Raw genomic sequence first — 19,130 nt, 5'->3', positions numbered from 1 at the left:
CCACCAACCTCTAAATCTAGAACCATGTTTTCATCCAACTCAACGCCATCGTTCAGCATGTCAATGCCCTCGGTCCCGGTGTCTGCACCCGATAACCTTCTCTACATCGACGAAATCCTCGAGAACATTCTCCGAGTCGATCAGCGCACTCTCCTGCGCGCCCAAGGCGTGAATCGGTTCTTCTACAATTGCATCCAGGACTCTCAGCCTCTGCAAGGTCACCTCCTCTTCCGTTCCGTCACCCCGCTTGTCTCCGGAGAGTCGGACGAGGCCGAAGAAAGCGCGGCAAGATGGACAATCAACCCTTTGCTGCGCAGCTCGTTAATTCCCCTTGTTGCAAGTCCGGGGCTCAGACCCAATACGGATCATTAAAACGAGTCAGTGACGCTTCATCATCCGCACATGATCTATAACGACCATTGACTTCTACATGTACGATTGCAGTCCAGACACCTGATCATACCCGAACCCATCGTACGCTTTGCGGCAATTACTCGCTAGATCTTTCGACAGATCCTCAATCGCATCTTTGTGTGCTTGTTACCGATATTGGAACCATTAACGCTTTCAGTGGTGAACGTGTCGTGGACGGGCCGTCTCCAGCGCATCAAACTCCACCAGCTGCACCGGCAGTCTCAAGTCACTTCCCGGATCAACAACCTACTACAAGTGCACCTTCTGGGAGGCTCTTTACCCAGCGGGTAAAAGATGGGGAAGAGATGATACCGGCTCGATTCTTGAGCTTATATGGGAAAATGCCTCCTCGATACTTTTCTATATCTATGAGTCGAGTGTTCGCGAGTATCATGTTGCGAGGCCAACCAACTACATACTTGTGTCATTGGATATAAGCAGCAACACCCACTGTGACAGACTTCAGAACAGGAATGCGAGTATCTACGAAATGAACGCCAGCTGACGCGATATGCAACTCACAAATCCTCCGACCAAAGGCTTCACGGTTCACGTCAGGAACTGCAGGCCGGAACTTTCACGATGTACCATGCTTAGTCCTGTCGATACCCTGGCGACGGTTGTGTTTCCTCTGAAGCCCAGCAACCCGTCACCGGCCTCCGCCCCAATGCCATACTTCCCCGCGGTCAATTTCTAGCAAGATAGTGAGCGGGCAATAGATCAAGACGACTTCGACTATGCAGGATCTGAGGATGGGGATGGGGATGCCGTGGCTCCACATACGGGATACTACATGCAGTCTCCGACTGGTCTGACATTAGGACATTTGCCTGATTTAACGTACCATATCTGCGCGCCTCGAGATGGAGATCGTAGCCACAGCGGAAAGGTGTGGGTCGCCCGGGCTATACACATCTCGAGCGCGAGCAGTAACGCCGAAAGCGGCCACAGCTTGGCGACGAAATGTGACCTGGAACTGATAGTGGTGGTGGGAGATGTCAAGAAGGTGGCAGTGGAGCGGCCTGTGACTCGAGAAGACCTTCATGATGGAAAAGGTGCGGCTGCTTATAGATGAGAGCAGGGGAGATCGCAAAACCGTGGCAGGGAGCGGCCCGTGACTTAGGAGGATCTTCGTCACCTAAAAGCTGAGACGGCTTATAGATGGGGCACGGAATAAACGGATAGGGGGATGCTTGAGGTCATATGAGAGGGGAACACACTTGGCGACTCCTGTCATGTGCATCTTCGCGATGTTCTCCAAACCTCACATCTTCTATGCACTAGGCATATAGCTGTAAGCTAAAGCCTTGCATGGAATTAGGAAGTCTGATGCGGCCTTCATAAAGTGTTTTCCCTTAACAACTGACAACACTTCAACAATCAATATTGCTTAACTCGGGAGCACTGTGCGAAATGCGATACTTCAAGAACCATGCATGATAAGGTAGTCAAATTAACGAAAAGGTATAGATAATTCAATTGAGCAGACCAGCACCTGTCTCTTCAAACCCACTTCCTCGCCCTTTCTTCATCGCTTTCTCGCCTCATAACTTCTCCTTAAGCTGTGAGATGAGGGGAGAAATGATATTACTATCATTTCAGAAAGCATGCCGACTATTAATGATATGACCAGGGGGTTATGGTTTCAAGTGGGAGTCCAGGCGCACTATACATAGATTCCACACCAAAGAAAACGTTCTCTTCCGAAGGTCAATAGTATTACATTTCATTTAGGACTTCTGCTAGCCTATACCCCTGAAGGCCTCATGTCAGGTAAATGAACCATATCCGTAATGGAAGGGAAGCAGTGTCCGCCTTGACGCTCGGTCGGGGACCGAAACCTAGGCCAAACAAAACGCTGCTCACTGCCATTTCCTTACCCCGGCACTCGCTCTCTCTCCACCCATCAAAGGAAATACAACAAGTGTGTTTGAACTACTGTTACGGCGCAAACATCGCTATCCGGCACGCTGGGCAAAGATGCCTCCCTCCAAGAGCTGACTCATTCACATGCTTGTGTAGGCATCCCCGGCCAAAAATGTGGCGGCATTTATCGACGATGACTGGCTCGTGAGTATTGCTGTACTCCTCCAAGCATATGCCACAGGTGCCTAGAGAGCTGGTAAATGTCTGGATCTCAACTTGAGGTCGGGGAGCAGCCGCGCGATGATTAGGCATGCGCATGAGGATGCGGGCGAGGGCGCGGTTCAAGCGTTCTAGGTCTTCTATATCGAGTGTTTGCGCAAATGCGGAATTCTGGTCGCTGAGCTCCTGAAGCTCCTGGGTCAGCAATATGCGACGATTTTCAGCTTCTGGCTCTCCCACAGCGCCCATAGCGGCCAGGGCGCCGAGTTCGTTCATGATACGGAGGCGACTGCCAACATGTGCGGCAACTTGTTGATCCATAAACTCGTCCCTAGCCGTAAGTGGTGCGTTGACGATTCGGTGGTCGTTGACATCCTCGTTGCTTTCACGTAGGAGAACGTGCTGCAAGCCGGCAGCCTGGATCAAAAACCGGTCAAGGCCGCAGATGATGACAATGGCAGCTGATCCTTCCATGAGCACTCGTCGCTCAGGTCCGTCAGTAGTCAGAAAGGCCGAACCGGAAGCCGTGTATTGAGGATCGCCGCGCAGATCTTGGATTCGGTGATGTCCTTCAATCCTATAGCTGTATTGGGGTACTGGCATTGGTGGCTCGCCGGTTTGGAATTCACAGGGTCTGACGATCGAGCCTCTAGGGAAGTATACAAGTATCTCGTGCCCAATGCGGATCAGAAGCTCACCGATTGCGGTAGCGTATCGCTTGGTAGAATTTACCGGGACGACGTCTTGCTGATCGCTTCTATAGTGCATCCGACCGACAAAGCAGCCAGGGGCGCTTGCTTGTTGTTGCGGGTTGGTGTGTCCAGGGTAGTTGACTCCGCGGTTGCCTTGATAGAGGAGGATGATCGTTTTGTCGGCACTACAGGCTCTCACCGTCACCTTGTCGGAGCCGCAATGGAGCAGTATTGCGGGCAACTCGAGCATGACCACATGGCGGATGTTGATGCAAGCAGCGCCCAAAGCCGTGTATGTATTGCAGTTTTGGAAGGAAGAGATGTCTCGGAAACCCTGAATGTTGAGGTGACCCGCTTCCTGTAGAGGAAGATCTGGCTGGTCCACATGGGGTGAGAAGATCTTTGCAGAGGCGCCTTGCGGTACGATTACACGTATCGATACTCTGTCGGTAGTGATTGCAAGCCCCCCAAGCTCGGTGGCGAACGTGTTGGTGGTGTCTATATCTAAGTATTCTTTGTACGGGGCGCGGTTGTGGGTCGTTGGATACTCGTGAACTATGAGAGAGGCAGAGCGTGCTGTTCGCTGAGACAGCACATTTATCCCTGTGCCAGCGTTCATAGTTGGAGTCTTCTGTTGTGGTGATAGAGATTGGTGGTTTGGTGGGTTGGTGGGATGCGTGTGTTGAAGGAAGGCTATTGTGACCAGCAGGAGAGAAATAAGTACTGAGCCGGCTCATCTAATGAAGCAGTGAATTAAAGAGGCTTTGGTCAACTTGGCATCGAGGTTTGACATCGTGTATACTGTGCATAATCACTAACACGTACGAGAACTTTTCGAAAGGCACATTACGCATATCCATCACTTTCTGAGCCTTCGATCAGTGCTCAAGTCTGCTGTATGAAAGTCAAGATAGTATCCTTTTGGTATGGCGATTGCTATTTCTCATTCGAGGGTATTCCTTTGGTCCATTCCATAACGGATAGCTACAAACAGGAGATACCAACTGGGGAAGCAAATACGCCTACAGGCCTATCGATGGTTGCCAGTCTCTTGAAACCCAAACATTTCTGTGCGGCACGTTGGACAAAGGTGCCTCCCTCCAAGAGCCGACTCATTGACATGCTTACGTAAACACTCCCGACCGAATATATGGCGGCACTTGTCCACAATGATTGGCTCATGAGTACTGCTATACTCCTCCAAGCAAATTTCGCAGCAACCTAAGTTACTAGTGAAGGTGTCGATGTCAACTTGGGTATGTACCTGGGCATCGCCCTGATGCTGGCCGAGCCTTTCCGTCACCCGCCTTGCTATATCACTGACAAACGCGTCTCCACCTTCAAGATACTACTGCTGTGTTGTGTCTTGCCCTGTCTCCACGGCGGCCCTCCTCTGCTCCGCCAAAACACGCTTGTTTTCCGCGACAGTGAGCCTATTGTTATTGGCGACCATTTCATAGTCTATTGCTTGATCGATTCGAATTTCGATTCCTCGCATGATATCTGAGTAGTCATTGACTCCTCGCAATGTGCTATGAGCGAGCTGGCCGATAATCTCGACGAAAGCCCGGTCCATGATCCCTCGCAAGGCGGCTATATCTGCTCCTCCCCCACTCGCCGTTTCTTCCCTAACGAGCCGGTCGACAACTTCTCGGATGATCTCTTGCAGTTGATTTGGTGTGCTGTCATCTTCTCCCCAGCCCTCTTGCCGGACCTTGATCTTTCTAGCGCCATAAGCTTTCACGAGCAATCTATCCATCCCACAATTGATAAGCCCTGCGGCTGTCGAGTCCATGGTAACCTCTCTGCTACCGGATATCGCTACGTCTCATATACGCCGAGCCGAACGCAGCGTATTGGTTGTCGTTGCTCAGCCGGGCGGCATTCTCAGATCCCTCGATGAGAAAGACGTACGTCTACACTCGGGTTGCAGCACTACAACCTAGGGTCAGCAACTCATATGCAGTAACGTATCAGGATAGCATGCTGATACAGGAGGAAGTAACAGGTAGTGCAACAGCAGTGCTGCAGCACGGTATTAGTACTGTATCAGGAAACAGGATGAATCAAGTAACGCGTCAGGAAGAGATACCACGTTATGCCCCCGGGGCTGGCCCCCCTCCTTCCCCTAGTATATAAACAACGAGCTAGACACCCATAGAAATCAGAGTTCACATCAATTTCAACCTGAGTTCTGCTGTAATGGTAGAGGTGGATCGGTTTCACTTCCGAAAGTACTTACCCTCGCGCCTTGAGGAATTTGTACGGTCATCCATTTTTGCGAATTGCTTTTTTAATAGGGGTACGGTGGGTTGGTGGGTTGGTGGGTTGGTGGGCTGGTGGGTTGTAGGTTCTGAGGTGTGTGTGTTGACTGAGAGACAATGGAGGCAGAAAGGGCGAAACTTAAGTAGCATTTTGAGGTTAGCAAAACTCAATAGAGCAGTGAATGAATCTGATTATTTGGATACTAGAAGGTAGGAAAGTCTCCATTGTTTGCACTTATTCACTAGTACGGGTTGCTCTAGGGATATTTCAAGATGAGTACTGCACGAAGGCATTTCATCGAAGAACTTCTAATTAATTCCATAGCAGAAAACTACGGAGAAGGGACACTATGTAGGAACAGAAAAACACTTGCATCCATGGCCGCTCTACATCACTCAAACCCCAAACATTGGCTTTCGGCATGTTGGACAAAGATTCGATCCCAGAACCGGATATCGGCTGGCATGCTTGTGAAGGCATTCCCGACCAAATATATGGCGGCATCCGTCAAGAATTACCGGCTCGTGAGCATCGTTGAGATGCTTTAGGCAGATGGGGCAAGTCCCTCATGTGCTGGAGAAAGTTTGAATGTCGATGTTGATGTTAGGTCGGGTGTTGACCGACTGGCGCTGATGAGCTAGATTGCGAGGATCCCCAGAATTTCGAGCGATATCACGCGCGAAGCGCTGAATGATTCGTTCCCGCTCGTGAGCGGAAATAGGTATGTTTGGAGGTTGTCGCAAGGGTGCACCGGCAAGCCCGCCGAGTAGGCCATTGACTCGCTGACCCTGCTCGCGCGAATTACGAAGTCCGCTATTAGAAGGCACTTCGACATGAGTTCGCTAGGGAGCTAGTTGTCGCTCTCGCTCTACGTAGCCGTTGATGCTTGCAATGAATCGGCCAGTGTAGCCCCACTCCTCATTTCAAAGAATCGGTGGCTGGATATGTGCTTGATGGTGAAGGTTGTCCTGCTGCAGTGCAGGATGGGTATTGTTGACTGCCGTGGGAGGATCATGGGGCCGATTAAGGATGTGTTGCCGCTGCTGCTCACTGAATAGAGGGGTGGTGTGCGCTAAGGGGTTCCGGAAGAGGGGAGATTTCGCGATTGTATATGCACGGGCAATTTATAGCTTCTTGTGAACTAGCGAGAGTTTGTTGGTCGCTCACTCCCTGCCCCCACTCCCGCTCGATGCTAGCATCATGACTCAGGTTGAAATTGATGTGAACTCTGATTTCTATAGACGTCTAGCTAGTTGTATATATACTAGGGGAAGGAAGGGGGCCACCCCCAGGGTGGCGCGCTAGTAAGTTCAGATGAGCCCTGCACAGCTGAGGCTTCAGCTCGGTTCTCTACAGCTGAGATTTCAGCTGGGTTCTCTACAGCTGATGTTCGGAGAGTAGCTTTCTGGCATATGAGTTGTTGATCCTAGGTTGTAGTGCTGCAACCTGAGTTGCCTTCTTCAGCGCTTCTTCGTGCGCTCCTAGTGCACCTCTGGCTGCATGTCTTCACCGGCGCCCCTCGTCGTACCCTCGCGCTTGGTGCCACCGCCTAGCTCAAACAGGAGGACTGCAAAGCGTGGTGGTCAACACCCGTCAACTGCTCCATGAGGCAGCGGTTCCAATTCGAGGGGACCGTATATGTTTGCCTCAAAAACTGGGTTGAAAGGGGGTCTGTAGATAGTTTCTGCTTTTCGGACTCAGGAGAGGGGATGGGAAGATTATGGGGGTTTATCTGGTGTTTGGGTTGCGGTATTTCAAAGTACTTGGATTCTTCGTTCCCGGATTCTTCGTCCTAAAGCTCAAGTTCAGCAATATCATTGGTGCGAGGATAGACATTGGAATTGCAATATGAAGTATTTTGGCGGCGAATTCAACTTGGTGTAGCGAGGCAAGCCTAGGGTGGCCCAATGGTGTCGGGAGCCTGTACAAGCGCCGTGCACAAGCCGAGGTGAGAGGTGGAGGTCTGGATCAGGTCACAGATCGCCTTTCCAACGAGAAGTAGAGGGGGCAGTCGAGGCAGCGGCCGAGCGACCACAACGAGCACCACGCAAGTGCAGCAGGTGCACTTCTACTGAACACACGGCACGTACATGCCCTAGACGGCAGGCAACTAGCTAGCAGATAGCTATATACAATACAATTGTTCGTGGTTGAAAAATGCGCTGTATTTGGCCTTGGTGGCACGGGTGGCATTGGGTGGACCACTAGCTTGTGGGGGCCATTAGCTTGTGGACTACTTTAGCGTAGTCTCTATGACTAAGCCTCGAGCGAGTTCCCTTCGCGCCTTCGCGCCCGCTGTGATCACACGTCGCAATCTCAACAGGCCTTCCCCATCCATGGCTCCACTTTCAAAAAGCCAACCATCAAGGCTAATCCCATCAAAGATGAACTCGATTCGTTTCGCGATACGTTGAAGTCGACGTTTCCCGACGCAAATGCTCAAGAACGTCTGCTCTCTTTCGAGGGCCTCGCTGCTGATTCAGGTGAGGGCAGTGCGCCTATCAGACATGGATATCGGAATGTCAACGAATAAGGCATCTCTCCCCATAGCAGTGACAAAAGGGACGCGGAAGCAATTCACCCTTCCAAGATACCTTGGTATCATCATGAGAGTAAAGTACCGTGCTGCCTTCCAGTAGAGAGTTTTCAAGACGAATGATTCCCCGGGAATGTCTGTGTAGAGAGAGTTGGGAGATACCACGTTGGTAAGGACAAAGTTCTATTGAACCCATGAGTTCTCCAGGATGGCCTGAAGAGATTCGTGACAGACTTCTTGGAGCATTACAACAAGGTTGCCTGGTACTGTTCCAAAATGTTCCTCCAGATGGCCTAACGCTGCTGAAGCGCGATCTAGTGGACTGGGACTGAACCAATCAATGTTCCAGGACACGACTTTAAGGACGCTGTCACGCAGCAAACAATTTTGATGATTATTGTTCTCAAGCGCAACCCAAGCTGAGGATTCAGGGCAGTGGATTTGCGGTTGGAGGAACTGTAGAAGAGGAAACTTCTGCGAGATCGGTTTAGGCGGTAGGCGAGATTTCGATTCGATATGTTCACAAAAGAGGCGGAATTCCGCTGGATTGAGATGGCTTGTTGAGCTGATGTAGCGAGCGCTCCCGGTAAAGGTAAGCAACGCAGAGCCTACTCTACTGCGATGAGTGAACGTGAGCGACATCTTGACGCTTCGACGTTCTAAATCTCCTCAAAATACTAGCAACTGTAAAGAAATGGAAACACAGGGTAACACACGTGGAAGTCTGAATACTATTTTTGCCATTATTCTTCTTCGCTCTTATAGAACTCGTTACGGAGCAGCAACACTTGCATCGCGTTTCAATATCTGCCTTACGGTTTCGCAAACCTAGTGGCTGGGCCAATCGCATGGTAGTATAGCCTCACCATCGAATACCTTCTGAAACATGTAGTGCGGCACTCCTCGAAAGCTGTGTCGGTGGCAAATGAAGAAGCTATACGTATGCCAGGCTGTAACAGGGCAATCATGAGTCCCATTGCGAAAGAGCAGATGATTTGGTTTCGGATACACTCGAGCGGATTGGTGGATAGCATGCGATTGCAGATTTGAATTCTTTTGAACCTGCCACCGCTAGCAGGGAGGGTGGCCGACCTGCTCCAACCATTCCCTTGTGAGAGCGAGTGAGTTCAGAAGGTGCTCGTTGTCAGGACGGACGTTAGAGTTTAACGTCGAAGACATAGCAAGCATTCTACAGCCTTGTCGCCACGTGCCCCGCCGTGGGCGGTCTTCATTGGGTACCGGCGAATCGATATACCGATCAACACTGTCACTCCGTTCCGTAGAAAGGCTGACTTGGCATCGTCTGTGCGATGGGTCGGCGTTTCTCACATTCCTCCATCTTTCCCACTCTTCCATCCTCGAGACACTAGCATCACTGTCGGAATACTCTTGGAGCTCACGATTTGTCGTCACCATAGACTCCTGGCATTCCTCCTGCTCCCGCCTTGTACTTTGACTGCTACTTAAGCGCGTCCGTCGCGGTTTCTTGCGCGATGGCGGATGGGATAAGATCAAAGATCGTCAAGACAAAACCCATCGGAAGAGGGCTGGATGCCTGTCGCAACTCTTTCGAGTCACGAGTTGTTACAGGAACCGACCGAGCTGGACGGCCTCGGACGGTGCAGCAAGGCAACCGAGAGTGGGTAACAGCTATTGAGTGCATCAATGCATTAGGATATGCAATTCCACCGCTCGTCATCTTCGAGGCCGTGATGCACTAAGCTGCTTGGTACAAGGCTATACCAGAGGACTGGGCAATTGGCGTCAGCAGACCAGGTCCGCCTTTGTAGCCGTCTTCTTCTTTGGAGGCAACACCGAGCGTAAAGATGATCCAGGCGCGGGGACTAGGGCACATCCTCGGAGAACGCATCAGCTGCGCTTGGTTAGGCTCGGAAGTGTGGAAAGTGGACGGGATATGGGTAGCTACGTGACTGACTGCTCTAAAGGCCAAGTTTGCGGAGGGCGAAACGGGGCAGTTCAACGGAGGAGTTCGGAATGGATTTTTTGGCATCGTGTGCGCCCTGGCTGTGTGGAGACGTTCTGCTTAGAGAGAGATCGCGTCTCGATGTAATCTGCATGGAAAAGAAAGGGCCGCCTGCCTGGGAAAAGTAGAATGATGCGATAACAAACCTCTAAATACGTGTATATATCGTGTCCACTCGAAGATTCGCTCTCCTTTGCCTGCCGACTCTCTCGCAGAGTCCTGCTAGGAGGGATACATAACTTCGGGAATCCTAGAGCTCTGTACCACCCCGCGGCGCCGTCCACCCCGTCTCAATCTCGTCCTCCAACGGCACCGTCTCTTCTTGCAACTGCTTCGCCACCTCATCCGCCTCCTTCCACACCCTCAGCAAATTCCTGCCTACTACCTTCGCTACATCCCTATCACTGACCCCCTGCTCCAGCAACGCCGCCACCAGCGCCGGATACTTCGACACGTCGTCCAACCCCCGCGGCGTCGTCTGGATGCCGTCGAAATCGCTGCCGAACCCGACGTGGTCGTACCCGATCAGCGCGCCGATGTGCATGATGTGCCGCACGACCTGGTGCAGCGTGACGTTGGGCGTATAGAGGTCTGGCAAGCCCGTCCACGAGTCGCCGGGCACGCACGAGATGAAGTCCGGGCTGAAGTTGACCATGACGAGCGAATTCCGCGCTTTGACGAGGTGCAGCACGTCGTCGGGTACGTTGCGCGGGTGCGGGCACAGGGCGTGCGCGGAGCTGTGGCTGAAGATGGGCGGGGCGAGGCTGCCGTTCCAGCCGTCGCCGCTGCTGCTGCCGCCGCCGCCGACGAGGGCGTCGCGCATCGTGTCGGCGCTGACGTGGGACAGGTCGACAAGCATGCCGAGGCGGTTCATTTCGGTGACGAGGCGCCGGCCGGCGGCGCTGAGGCCGTGGTGCAGCGGGGTCGCGGCGACGGTGGCGTTGGCGGTGCTGAGCACGGCGGCGTCTGCGTAGGCGTTGTGGCAGTTCCAGGTGAGGGTCGCGTAGCGCACGCCGAGGGTGTGGTAGAGGCGCAGGGTGGAGAGGGAGTTGCCGATTTGGTGCAGGCCTTCGATGCCGGCGGGGGAGATCAGGCGGCCGGAGGAGAAGGCGGAGAGGGCGGCGGCGTAGGAGGGGGTGGGGGTGAAGTGTTTGGGGTAGGCGAGGCCGAGGCGGCGGTAGAGGTCGAGTTGTTCGAGGGTTTGGCGGACGGCTGGGGGGGTTAGCGCTTCGAGGTAACGTTGTCATAGAATGACAGGCTGGTGGTTGGAAAGTTGGCTTAATGGAAGGAATGAGATGACGAGCATTTGAAACGATCGCGAGGGATAAGCGCAAATAATTGAGGACATAAGAAGAAGACTTTGAACAGATTCAACTCGTAGGAGAAAGGTACTCACAGCCAGCATAGTTCTCATCCGAGAAATCCGTGATATTGGCCGGACATCCCACGAAGACACTCCAGAAACTACCACCAACTTTTCCCCTATCAAGCCTTGGGATATCCACGTGACCAGCTAATCCACCCTCTTCAAAGCCCTTCTTGAACTCGTCTGAATAAATGTGGTTTCCATACATAAATCGAACGAGAATTGCGAGATCATTATGGCCGTCTAAGACCCATCAGCGTGGAGTTCAGGCTAACTTGATGGGAGGTTAATGACTGACCAATCAAAGGGTTCTCGTTCAAAATCTTCGAAGCTCGTTGTTCAATTGTTAAGGGACGAGCTTTATGCATATGATTTCGGCAGTGCTGGAGTAATTGAGACGGACTGAAGAAAGAGAGGAGCATCCATGATGATATCAAAACAGCTGGTACGAGGACGAGTTTGATGACTGAACGGCGCCGATTTTGATAGACAAAAGGCGAGTCTGCTTCACGTTTCGTATCGAGCCACATAATGGCTATAATGGGCAAAGATGGAGTCACTTGACACAAGAGAGCATGATGCAGAGATGGGATGTCGTCGTCGATCCGGATTAGTAACTCGCGCCAAGCCCTAAAAAGTCCGCCAAACTCCGTCATCCCAAAACCTCGACACCAACACCATCTATCAAACATCCCCTGGGTCACATTTCGATTGCCAGCAACCATGGCTCTCTTCTCCGCCTTTACTCTTATCCGCTGCATAGCTCTCTTCCACATAACCCTTGCCTACTTCTTCCTCGTCTCCCCCAAAACCCTTGCGGACCAAAATGTCGTATTTCTATTAGGAGAATCGATGCGCCTTGTACGTCTCCCTTCCCCTCGTCCAATTCCCGCTATCCTTATTCTAACATTCTCTCGCCAGGACATCCCCCCCGGCTTCGCAGTCCCCACCGCTGCCACCGCCTTCCTCGCCATTATCCTTGCCCTCTTCGGCATCTCCGACCTCGCCGCTGTCTCCCTACCCGACGAGTATGCACGAATATACTGGGGCACACAAGTGCCCGTTCGTCTCCTCTTCCTATTCGGGATAACCGGATACACGTACATGTTCAAAGAAGGGGGGGTACTTGCACCGAAGAACTATAGGGGCGGTGTGGGGGATCATCTGAAGAATGCGATGGTGTTTACGTGGGGCTTTGTGGAGCTGAGTGTTTGGTTTTGGGTGTTTATAAGTTTGAGGGATGAGAGAAGGCAGAAGGGGATGGAGTTGATTGAGAAGAGGAAGAGGGAGGCGGAGAATTATTCGAGCTAGTAGCGCGGGGGTTGTGCATATTATGGATATAACGCGAGGTTGGTGTGGGCTGGACGGAAACCTAAGATACATCTTCATCCCGACACAGATGTATGGATATGCTTCGTCTTTCGAAGATGAGCGCAGAAGTACGACTGGGATGCGCGAGGTCATAGATCGTCGTCGAAAATAAGCACGAGTCAGTCTCGAGGTACGTATTAGACCCCAAAGGTACATAACAATATCAGTGTAAGAGGTATGCGAAATCAAATGCGGCATCACCATCATCCCAGTCCAACTTATTTAATTGTCATACGCTTGGGCACGCTTTGCAACTGTATGGGGTACCCGATAGACTCTCAACTCCAATCACGATGTAAAGTGGGGTGGAAGTTAGCCTACCCTTTGACGAAGTCGATACCTGCTAGCTGGAGTACTCCTTACAGTGGCGTCTAGCACTATTGGAGCCGGAGCAGTGATATATCCGTATGCCCAAACTTATGACCCAGTACCATAGTCACAGGAAACCGGATACCAAAGGTATATATTTTTTATTTTAAAACTACGACAGCTCTCAAGACGGTTATTACTCCTCCCATATCTGCCACTCTTTTCCAATCCAGCCCCAGGCAAGAACGCAACCTTCATATAGCACCAACACCAACAAATGCATCAAAATTTCCAGCCCGAACTCCACTATGGACGCCAATCAGTATATTCCGGACGCTGCTGCTCTTCCGCAGAAAGCTGCACCCACTCTTCATCCTCGACCTCAGCAGCCTCATCCCACGTTCCCGTCTTCGAACTCTCCTCCGCCGCATGATCTAGCCAAGCCTGGAGAGATTCAGTCTGCGCCTTCAGATCGTCGTTGTTCTTGCGCTCATTGTCCAAAGCGCCTTGCAACTCCACAATTTTAGCTTCCGCCAGAGCTTTCGCAGAGACCTCAGCTTCTAATTCGGCTTTGGATTCTTGAAGTTCAGCTACAATTCTGGCTTTGAAATCCTGAGCTTCAATTATGACATGGTCTCTCTCTTTCTCGATTTCGGCCAACCTGGACGCCTTCTCTTGCCACTTGGCAGAGCTCTGTTCCTCGACATGTAGGCATTCGCACGCGTCCTTGTACTCTGCCTTCAGGTTTTCATTTTCGGCCATCAGTCCCCGGACCGTTTTACCAGCCAGCTCGTGTGCGGCCCTGAGCTCGGAAACTTGACCGCTGAGGCGCTGGAAGCTCTCGAGCCGTTCGCTGTTTTGATGCTGCAGTGTCGTCGCTGCTCGGGAGGCAGCGGAGTAATCGTCCTTCAGTTGTCTGATTTCGCTCGCCTGCTGCTCCATGGTTCCACCATACCTCTTGTGCTCGGCCTCGAGAATCTTATGCTTCGTCTTGAGCTGCTCGTGCTCGGTCGCCAGCTGCGCACTCACTCTCTGGGACTCGTGAAGAACGTTGTTCAGGTGCGCGACCCGCTCAGCGCTCTGTTTCCAAGCGGAGTCGAGTTCCATGGCGAGGTTCTTGATTTCACCCGTGAGCTGCTCCTTTTCGGCGGTCAGGCGTCGGATATTCTGCTCGGACAGGTCCCCTTTGCGTATGAGGTCGCGCAGTTGCTGGTGGGCTCCTTCGATTTTGGCAGTCATATCCTCGAGATCGGTAGTAAGCTGGTGTTTCTCGTCGCCCAAAAGTACATTTTGATCGACGATCGAAGATAACTGGTCTGCTTGTTGGCGGAGCTTGTGGCGGGATGTTACCAACTCGCGGTCGAGGTCGTCGACATTGGTCGTCAGTTGCTCATTCTTGGCCGTAAGCTCCTGATTTTCCTTCTCGGTCGAGTCCAAATTGCCTTTTGGTTGACCAAGCTGCGACTGAGCTGATTGGAGTTCCATTGTGAGTTTGTTGACATCGGCCGTCAGGCTTCTCTTCTCGTCCTCCAAATTTGCATTGGGACGGATGACGGAGGTCAGGTTGTTTCCCTGCTGCAGGAATTGCTTCTGAGCCAATTCCAAATCGGCTTTGAGGTTCTCGGAATCAGCCTTCAGCTTCTCGTTCATAGCTACGAGCTCCTGCTTTGCATCTTCAACGTCAGCCAGTCTGTCTTCTTCGCCGTGGATCTTATCCCAGACACGTTCATGCTCAGCTGCCAACAGATCCAGTGCAGCTTGACTGTCTTGAAGAGCATTCTGGAGCTCTTGGGCTTCTCTCCGGGCGGAGTCAAAGTCGAGAGTGGCTTGGTTAGACGATTCTCTCAACTCAGCTAAGGACTTTTGGGCGGTCTCCAATTCGGCGAACGTCTCGCTGTAGATTTTTCTCAAGTCGTCCAAGTCGGTCTGGGCGGTCTGCAGTTTGGCGAGCTGCTGGAAAATCCGATTGTACGCTATGGCATTCTTCTCGCTAGCTTCCTTGAGACGTCGGTTCTCGCTCTTCAGGCTCTCAATGGCTTTGCGGGCCTCGGCCGCCCTGTCGAGGATCGTGTTATTTTCGAGCGCATCGAGCTGATCGACAGTAATTCGATTGCCAATTTCGGGGAAATGGCTCTCAGCGAAGGCCTTCTTAAACTCCTTGATCTTCTCGGACTGTGTCATCAATCGCTTCTCCAGCTCCGTGCCTTTTGCTTTCATGGTCTTCCCATATTCGCGGTCGGTCTCGCGCTCGGGGGTAACCTTTTCGCAGCTCTTGCATCCTAATAGGGCCTTCTCCTCCTCGACTCGGAACTTTTTGATCAAAGAGGACAAGTCATCGAGCTCGTTGCGTTGGCGCTCGTTCTGCCCCTTGAGCAGGGAGGGGAAGGCTTCTGATCCTTGCCCATTCTCTTGATCCTCATTTGGTTCTTCTCCGGCGGTATCCTTGGGGGCTATTTCGACGTCCGGTTCCTTATCCGACAAGACCTCTGGCTTTATGGCTTTCGAGTCCTCGAGATTGGTTCGCGTGTTGTCGACCTTTGCTTTCGAAGTCCCGTGCGCCAAGCGCTGCGAGTGCAATCCATCGATATGGCGCGCATACCGCTTCCGGACACCCGTCAACCGTTTGACCTTGTCTTTCAAGCTCTCGTTGTCGGCGGTCAATTTGCCAAAATGATCTTTCAAGCGCTCGTTCTCTGTGCGGATATTTTCCTCGATAGCATCCTTAAAGAGCTGTTGCAGCTCGGGGAACAAGTGCTCCGGCCTTACGCCCTTCTTCTTGATATTGCGGATTGTGGTGTCGCGCAGGTGTTTGATCTCGGCCTGCGAGTTCTGGTACCGAGCACGCAAGGCCTCGGCGTCAGCTCGCAAGGCCTCTTTCTCCGCGCGCAAGCTCTCGCCTTCGGCCTGCAACATCTCGTTTCCGACTTGCAAGTTCTCTTTCTCACCCCACAACCTCGCGTTTTCGGCCTGCAAGCTCTGTTTCTCAACTCTCAACTCCTCATTCTCAGCCTGCAAGTTCTCTTTCTCCGCCCGCAACTTCTCGCTCTCCTCCCTAACGCCAGCGACTTCGCGCAGCATTTCCAGCTCCCTGTCAGTCATCCTTTCCTGGTTCGGGACTTTGAGCGCCTCGATCTCGGCCTGCTGATCCTCCTTGATCTCCTCGCGGTTGGCGAGCTGGAACTCGTGGCGTTTCTTCCCCGTCTCGTTGTCAGCCTCTAGCTGTTCGATCCTCTTGTCCTTCTGCTGGAGGAGCTCCGTGAAGGTCTCGATCTTTTGGTCCTTCTGGCTGATTACGTCCGTGAGGGTCGTGCAGGCCTTCACGCTGTCTTTCTTGAAGGAGTGGAGTTTTTCCTCGCGCTTGACGAGCAGCTCGGCTAGAGTGGTGGGTTCGGGGAAGCGGGCGAGGACAGAGGCGACGTTTTTAGTGAATTGCGTCTCGGTGTTCTGGGTCGTGTCGGTGGACTGTTGCTTCGTGGTCGACTCTTGCTTGGTTGTCGGCTTCTGATCGACCTTGGGCTCCTGGGGTATGGTTTGCTTCTTGTTCGGGAATAAATTCTGGGGAGGGGTCAACTCCTGCTTGGGATCTGGCTTGACTGCAGAAGCCGCAACAGGCGGAGACACACTCTTCACTTGCTCATATTGCGGGGGTTCATTTGGCCCGAGGGGGTCCCATTCCGGAAGAGAAGTGAGTGGAAATGTTGCTGGCCCATTACGCCGAACCTTGTACGGGATTGTGTACACGTCTTCATACGGGATCGGGTACTCATCTTTATACGGGATCGGGATCGAGTACTCGTCTTCATACGGGATCGGAATCGGGTACAAGTCTTCATACCGAAACGTGCACGGGCCCTTGTACGAGTCGTACTGGGGCAGGGGCGAGTTTGTGTACGGCATCGGGTACGAGTTTGTGTCGGAGTACATCGGTGGTGGGAGCTGCAGACCAGCGGCACGTACACACACCGGGCACGAACACACCGGAAAGCCGCTGTGGTGGTGCATCGGGAGCTCGTTTGCCGGATTGTATGCTTGCTGGGTCCTCGTCTTCTTATTGAACCCAGTCCAGGTGCCCACCTGTTGAGGCCGAGGCGTTGAAAATTCGCTAACCGCAATTTCACCAAAGGTACGCCCTTTCGCAGACCGATGTGGTTCATTGATACTGTTGTCCGCGTTCCGCCCCTCTTCCACCTCGGCCAAAGTCACAGGTTTTCCTTTGGTATACCCGCCTGGTGGTTGCTGCGGTGCCGGCTGCTGGCGTTGATGCTCGCGCGCGGCTTCCCTAACTTTCGACGTAAGTTTGGTAAGACTATCGCGGGCACTAGTTTCTGGCGCTGTGCCTTTCTCGTGTGTCTTTAACTTGCTCCACAGGGCGGAGGCCTCGCCGTGATAGCGGGCTTTGTCTTCATCGGGAAGCGGGAGGCTGAGGATTTCTTCGGGTCGGATGAGGTGGTAGAGACCAGGGTCTGGCAGACGAATGGTGGGTGCGGGAGTTTGGCCACTTGGAATGGGTTCTGCTACTTGCGAAGGCTGTGGTGCTTGTTGAGCGGTGTTCTGCTGCACTGCCCATCGCTCCGATTCTTCAAGGTAGTGCGTCCAGTGAACGAGAGTGTCATAGGCCATGATGTAGAATGGGGAATCTTTTGGCTCTGTTCGGAGGTGTTTCCACAGATCAGCAATTTCAAGCTGGGTATCGAGCTTGTCGTATGGCGGGATATGAGTCAACTTCATGATAGTCTCGGGTCTAATCAGTTGCTGGAGTTCCGGGGGCAAGATCTGGCGCTCTTCCGTCTTCGAATCGACAGTCTTTTCTGCCTTTTGCTCAGCCAGCTCCTCTTGTACAATTTTCTTAATATTCTCCGCGCTCATGTCGCCAATTACGAACTGTGCCACTGGTTTTTCGTCGACGCCTTCCTTCGCCGCCTTCTTCTTAGCCACCCCCGCATTCGCCGCCGTCCAACGCTTCTCCCAGTCCTCGCCCCGCTGATCACTGAGCTCCTCCACCTCACCAATCAAGATCTTAGACCATGCCGCAAGCTTCTGCACGGCCACAGCTTCTGCATTTGATCCTTTCGGGTTGCGTTGTAGCATAGCCCAGTAATCCCTGATTACGTCTGCGCACATGTTCAGGTCCAGGCTCGTGTCCTTTCGATCTTGGATAAGCATGCTCTGGGCGTAACTCGGCGTCACGAGGGGACGCAATTCGCCAGGGTAAAAGACGAGCTGCGAGCCGTTGCGAAGGAGTTCGGTTGCGACGGGGTTCTGGGGTTCGAAGAGATTCGTTGGAGGTGCAATTGGGGTAGACGAAAGCAAGGTGTTGGGGGTCGTGGATTCGACCTCTGTGCTTGCTGAGGCATTGTCAGTCGGTAGTGCTATGGGTGGTGTTTGTGCGATTGGTGGGGATGGAACGTCCTCGTCCTCGCGCTGTTTTTTCTCGAGCCCTCTTCGTATATCTTCTTCTAAAGCCGCAAGCTCTACACCCTCTCGCTCGAGCTCAGCGACTTTCTTGTCAGCTACTTCATCCGTGCGTTGAGACCCGAACTTGGCCACCGTGGCCTCTAGCTTCTCCCTCTCATTTTCCACTGCATTAATAAGTTGGTCCATAGGCTCTGTCAGTGCTTCAGCTCCCTCGCTGCTTTGGAGCGGCTCACCTAAATTTGTGGGGGCGAAGTTTGAGTCGAGGGACGTTGAAGTCGTGTCTCTGGATGCGGTCAATGGGGTTGATGCTGTAGTGGCCTCTGTCGAGTCGGATGCGGATGCCACCTGAGTCTTTTTGGATGGTTTTGCCATTTTCTGTGACTCGAAGAGGAAGTTTTGCTCTTCTGAAAGCTCGAGGTCCATCGGGCCGGCGAGGTATGGTCGTTTGAAAGGTTAGTAAAAGAAAAAAAGGTAGTGATCAAAGGAGCGCGATAACTGGAGAAGCGTTTCTCTCTTCTCTCCCATGGAAAATGAAAGAGTACACTTCGAGGAAGTTCCTTTCTGGGGGTTATTAAAAGGTAAAATAAAAAGGTATTAAGAAAGTTAAGAGTAAGAGCGTGGTGTGAGAAAGGAAGTATTATCGTAGAGTGTGCAGAAAGAAATTTATGTGGCGTGTGAGGTCTCATTTTATAT

At 52.5% G+C, this 19,130-nt stretch overlaps 6 protein-coding genes across 6 annotated transcripts; 2 read left to right on the top strand and 4 right to left on the bottom strand.

The window, feature by feature from the left end:
* Positions 1–24: 24 nt before the first annotated feature.
* On the top strand, positions 25–1,489 carry BDZ99DRAFT_476140 (uncharacterized protein; the record flags this gene model as incomplete). Its single annotated transcript, XM_033722042.1, has 3 exons — positions 25–340; positions 445–701; positions 1,112–1,489. 3 exons carry the CDS (start codon positions 25–27, stop codon positions 1,487–1,489), a joined length of 951 nt encoding a protein of 316 aa, XP_033576864.1.
* Positions 1,490–2,355: 866 nt separating this feature from the next.
* BDZ99DRAFT_476139 (uncharacterized protein) lies at positions 2,356–4,986 on the bottom strand (the record flags this gene model as incomplete). The annotated part of the gene is made up of 4 exons (XM_033722041.1): positions 2,356–3,884; positions 4,184–4,412; positions 4,456–4,510; positions 4,541–4,986. 4 exons carry the CDS (start codon positions 4,984–4,986, stop codon positions 2,356–2,358), a joined length of 2,259 nt encoding a protein of 752 aa, XP_033576863.1.
* A 3,149-nt stretch (positions 4,987–8,135) lies between these two features.
* On the bottom strand, positions 8,136–8,848 carry BDZ99DRAFT_299407 (uncharacterized protein). Its single transcript, XM_033714180.1, has one exon. The coding sequence runs from the start codon at positions 8,632–8,634 to the stop codon at positions 8,176–8,178; it is 459 nt and encodes a 152-aa protein (XP_033576862.1). The 5' UTR covers positions 8,635–8,848; the 3' UTR covers positions 8,136–8,175.
* A 1,378-nt stretch (positions 8,849–10,226) lies between these two features.
* Positions 10,227–11,710, bottom strand: BDZ99DRAFT_387054 (uncharacterized protein; the record flags this gene model as incomplete). The annotated part of the gene is made up of 3 exons (XM_033715504.1): positions 10,227–11,188; positions 11,373–11,585; positions 11,641–11,710. 3 exons carry the CDS (start codon positions 11,708–11,710, stop codon positions 10,227–10,229), a joined length of 1,245 nt encoding a protein of 414 aa, XP_033576861.1.
* A 355-nt stretch (positions 11,711–12,065) lies between these two features.
* On the top strand, positions 12,066–12,653 carry BDZ99DRAFT_386586 (uncharacterized protein; the record flags this gene model as incomplete). The annotated part of the gene is made up of 2 exons (XM_033715482.1): positions 12,066–12,203; positions 12,264–12,653. 2 exons carry the CDS (start codon positions 12,066–12,068, stop codon positions 12,651–12,653), a joined length of 528 nt encoding a protein of 175 aa, XP_033576860.1.
* A 675-nt stretch (positions 12,654–13,328) lies between these two features.
* Positions 13,329–19,085, bottom strand: BDZ99DRAFT_498141 (uncharacterized protein; the record flags this gene model as incomplete). The annotated part of the gene is made up of 1 exon (XM_033723561.1): positions 13,329–19,085. Exon 1 carries the CDS (start codon positions 18,858–18,860, stop codon positions 13,329–13,331), a length of 5,532 nt encoding a protein of 1,843 aa, XP_033576859.1. The 5' UTR covers positions 18,861–19,085.
* Positions 19,086–19,130: the final 45 nt, after the last annotated feature.

This window comes from Mytilinidion resinicola, assembly GCF_010093595.1.
Source record: "Mytilinidion resinicola strain CBS 304.34 unplaced genomic scaffold BDZ99scaffold_9, whole genome shotgun sequence".
Lineage (NCBI taxonomy): Eukaryota > Fungi > Ascomycota > Dothideomycetes > Mytilinidiales > Mytilinidiaceae > Mytilinidion > Mytilinidion resinicola.
The sequence above is the reverse complement of the archived record's forward strand: the minus strand, read 5'-3'. Positions and strand labels throughout refer to the sequence as shown.

Bases quoted from the DNA above. Each gene is read 5' to 3' on its own strand.
- BDZ99DRAFT_299407 (XM_033714180.1), bottom strand. From the start codon at position 8,634: ATGTCGCTCACGTTCACTCATCGCAGTAGAGTAGGCTCTGCGTTGCTT.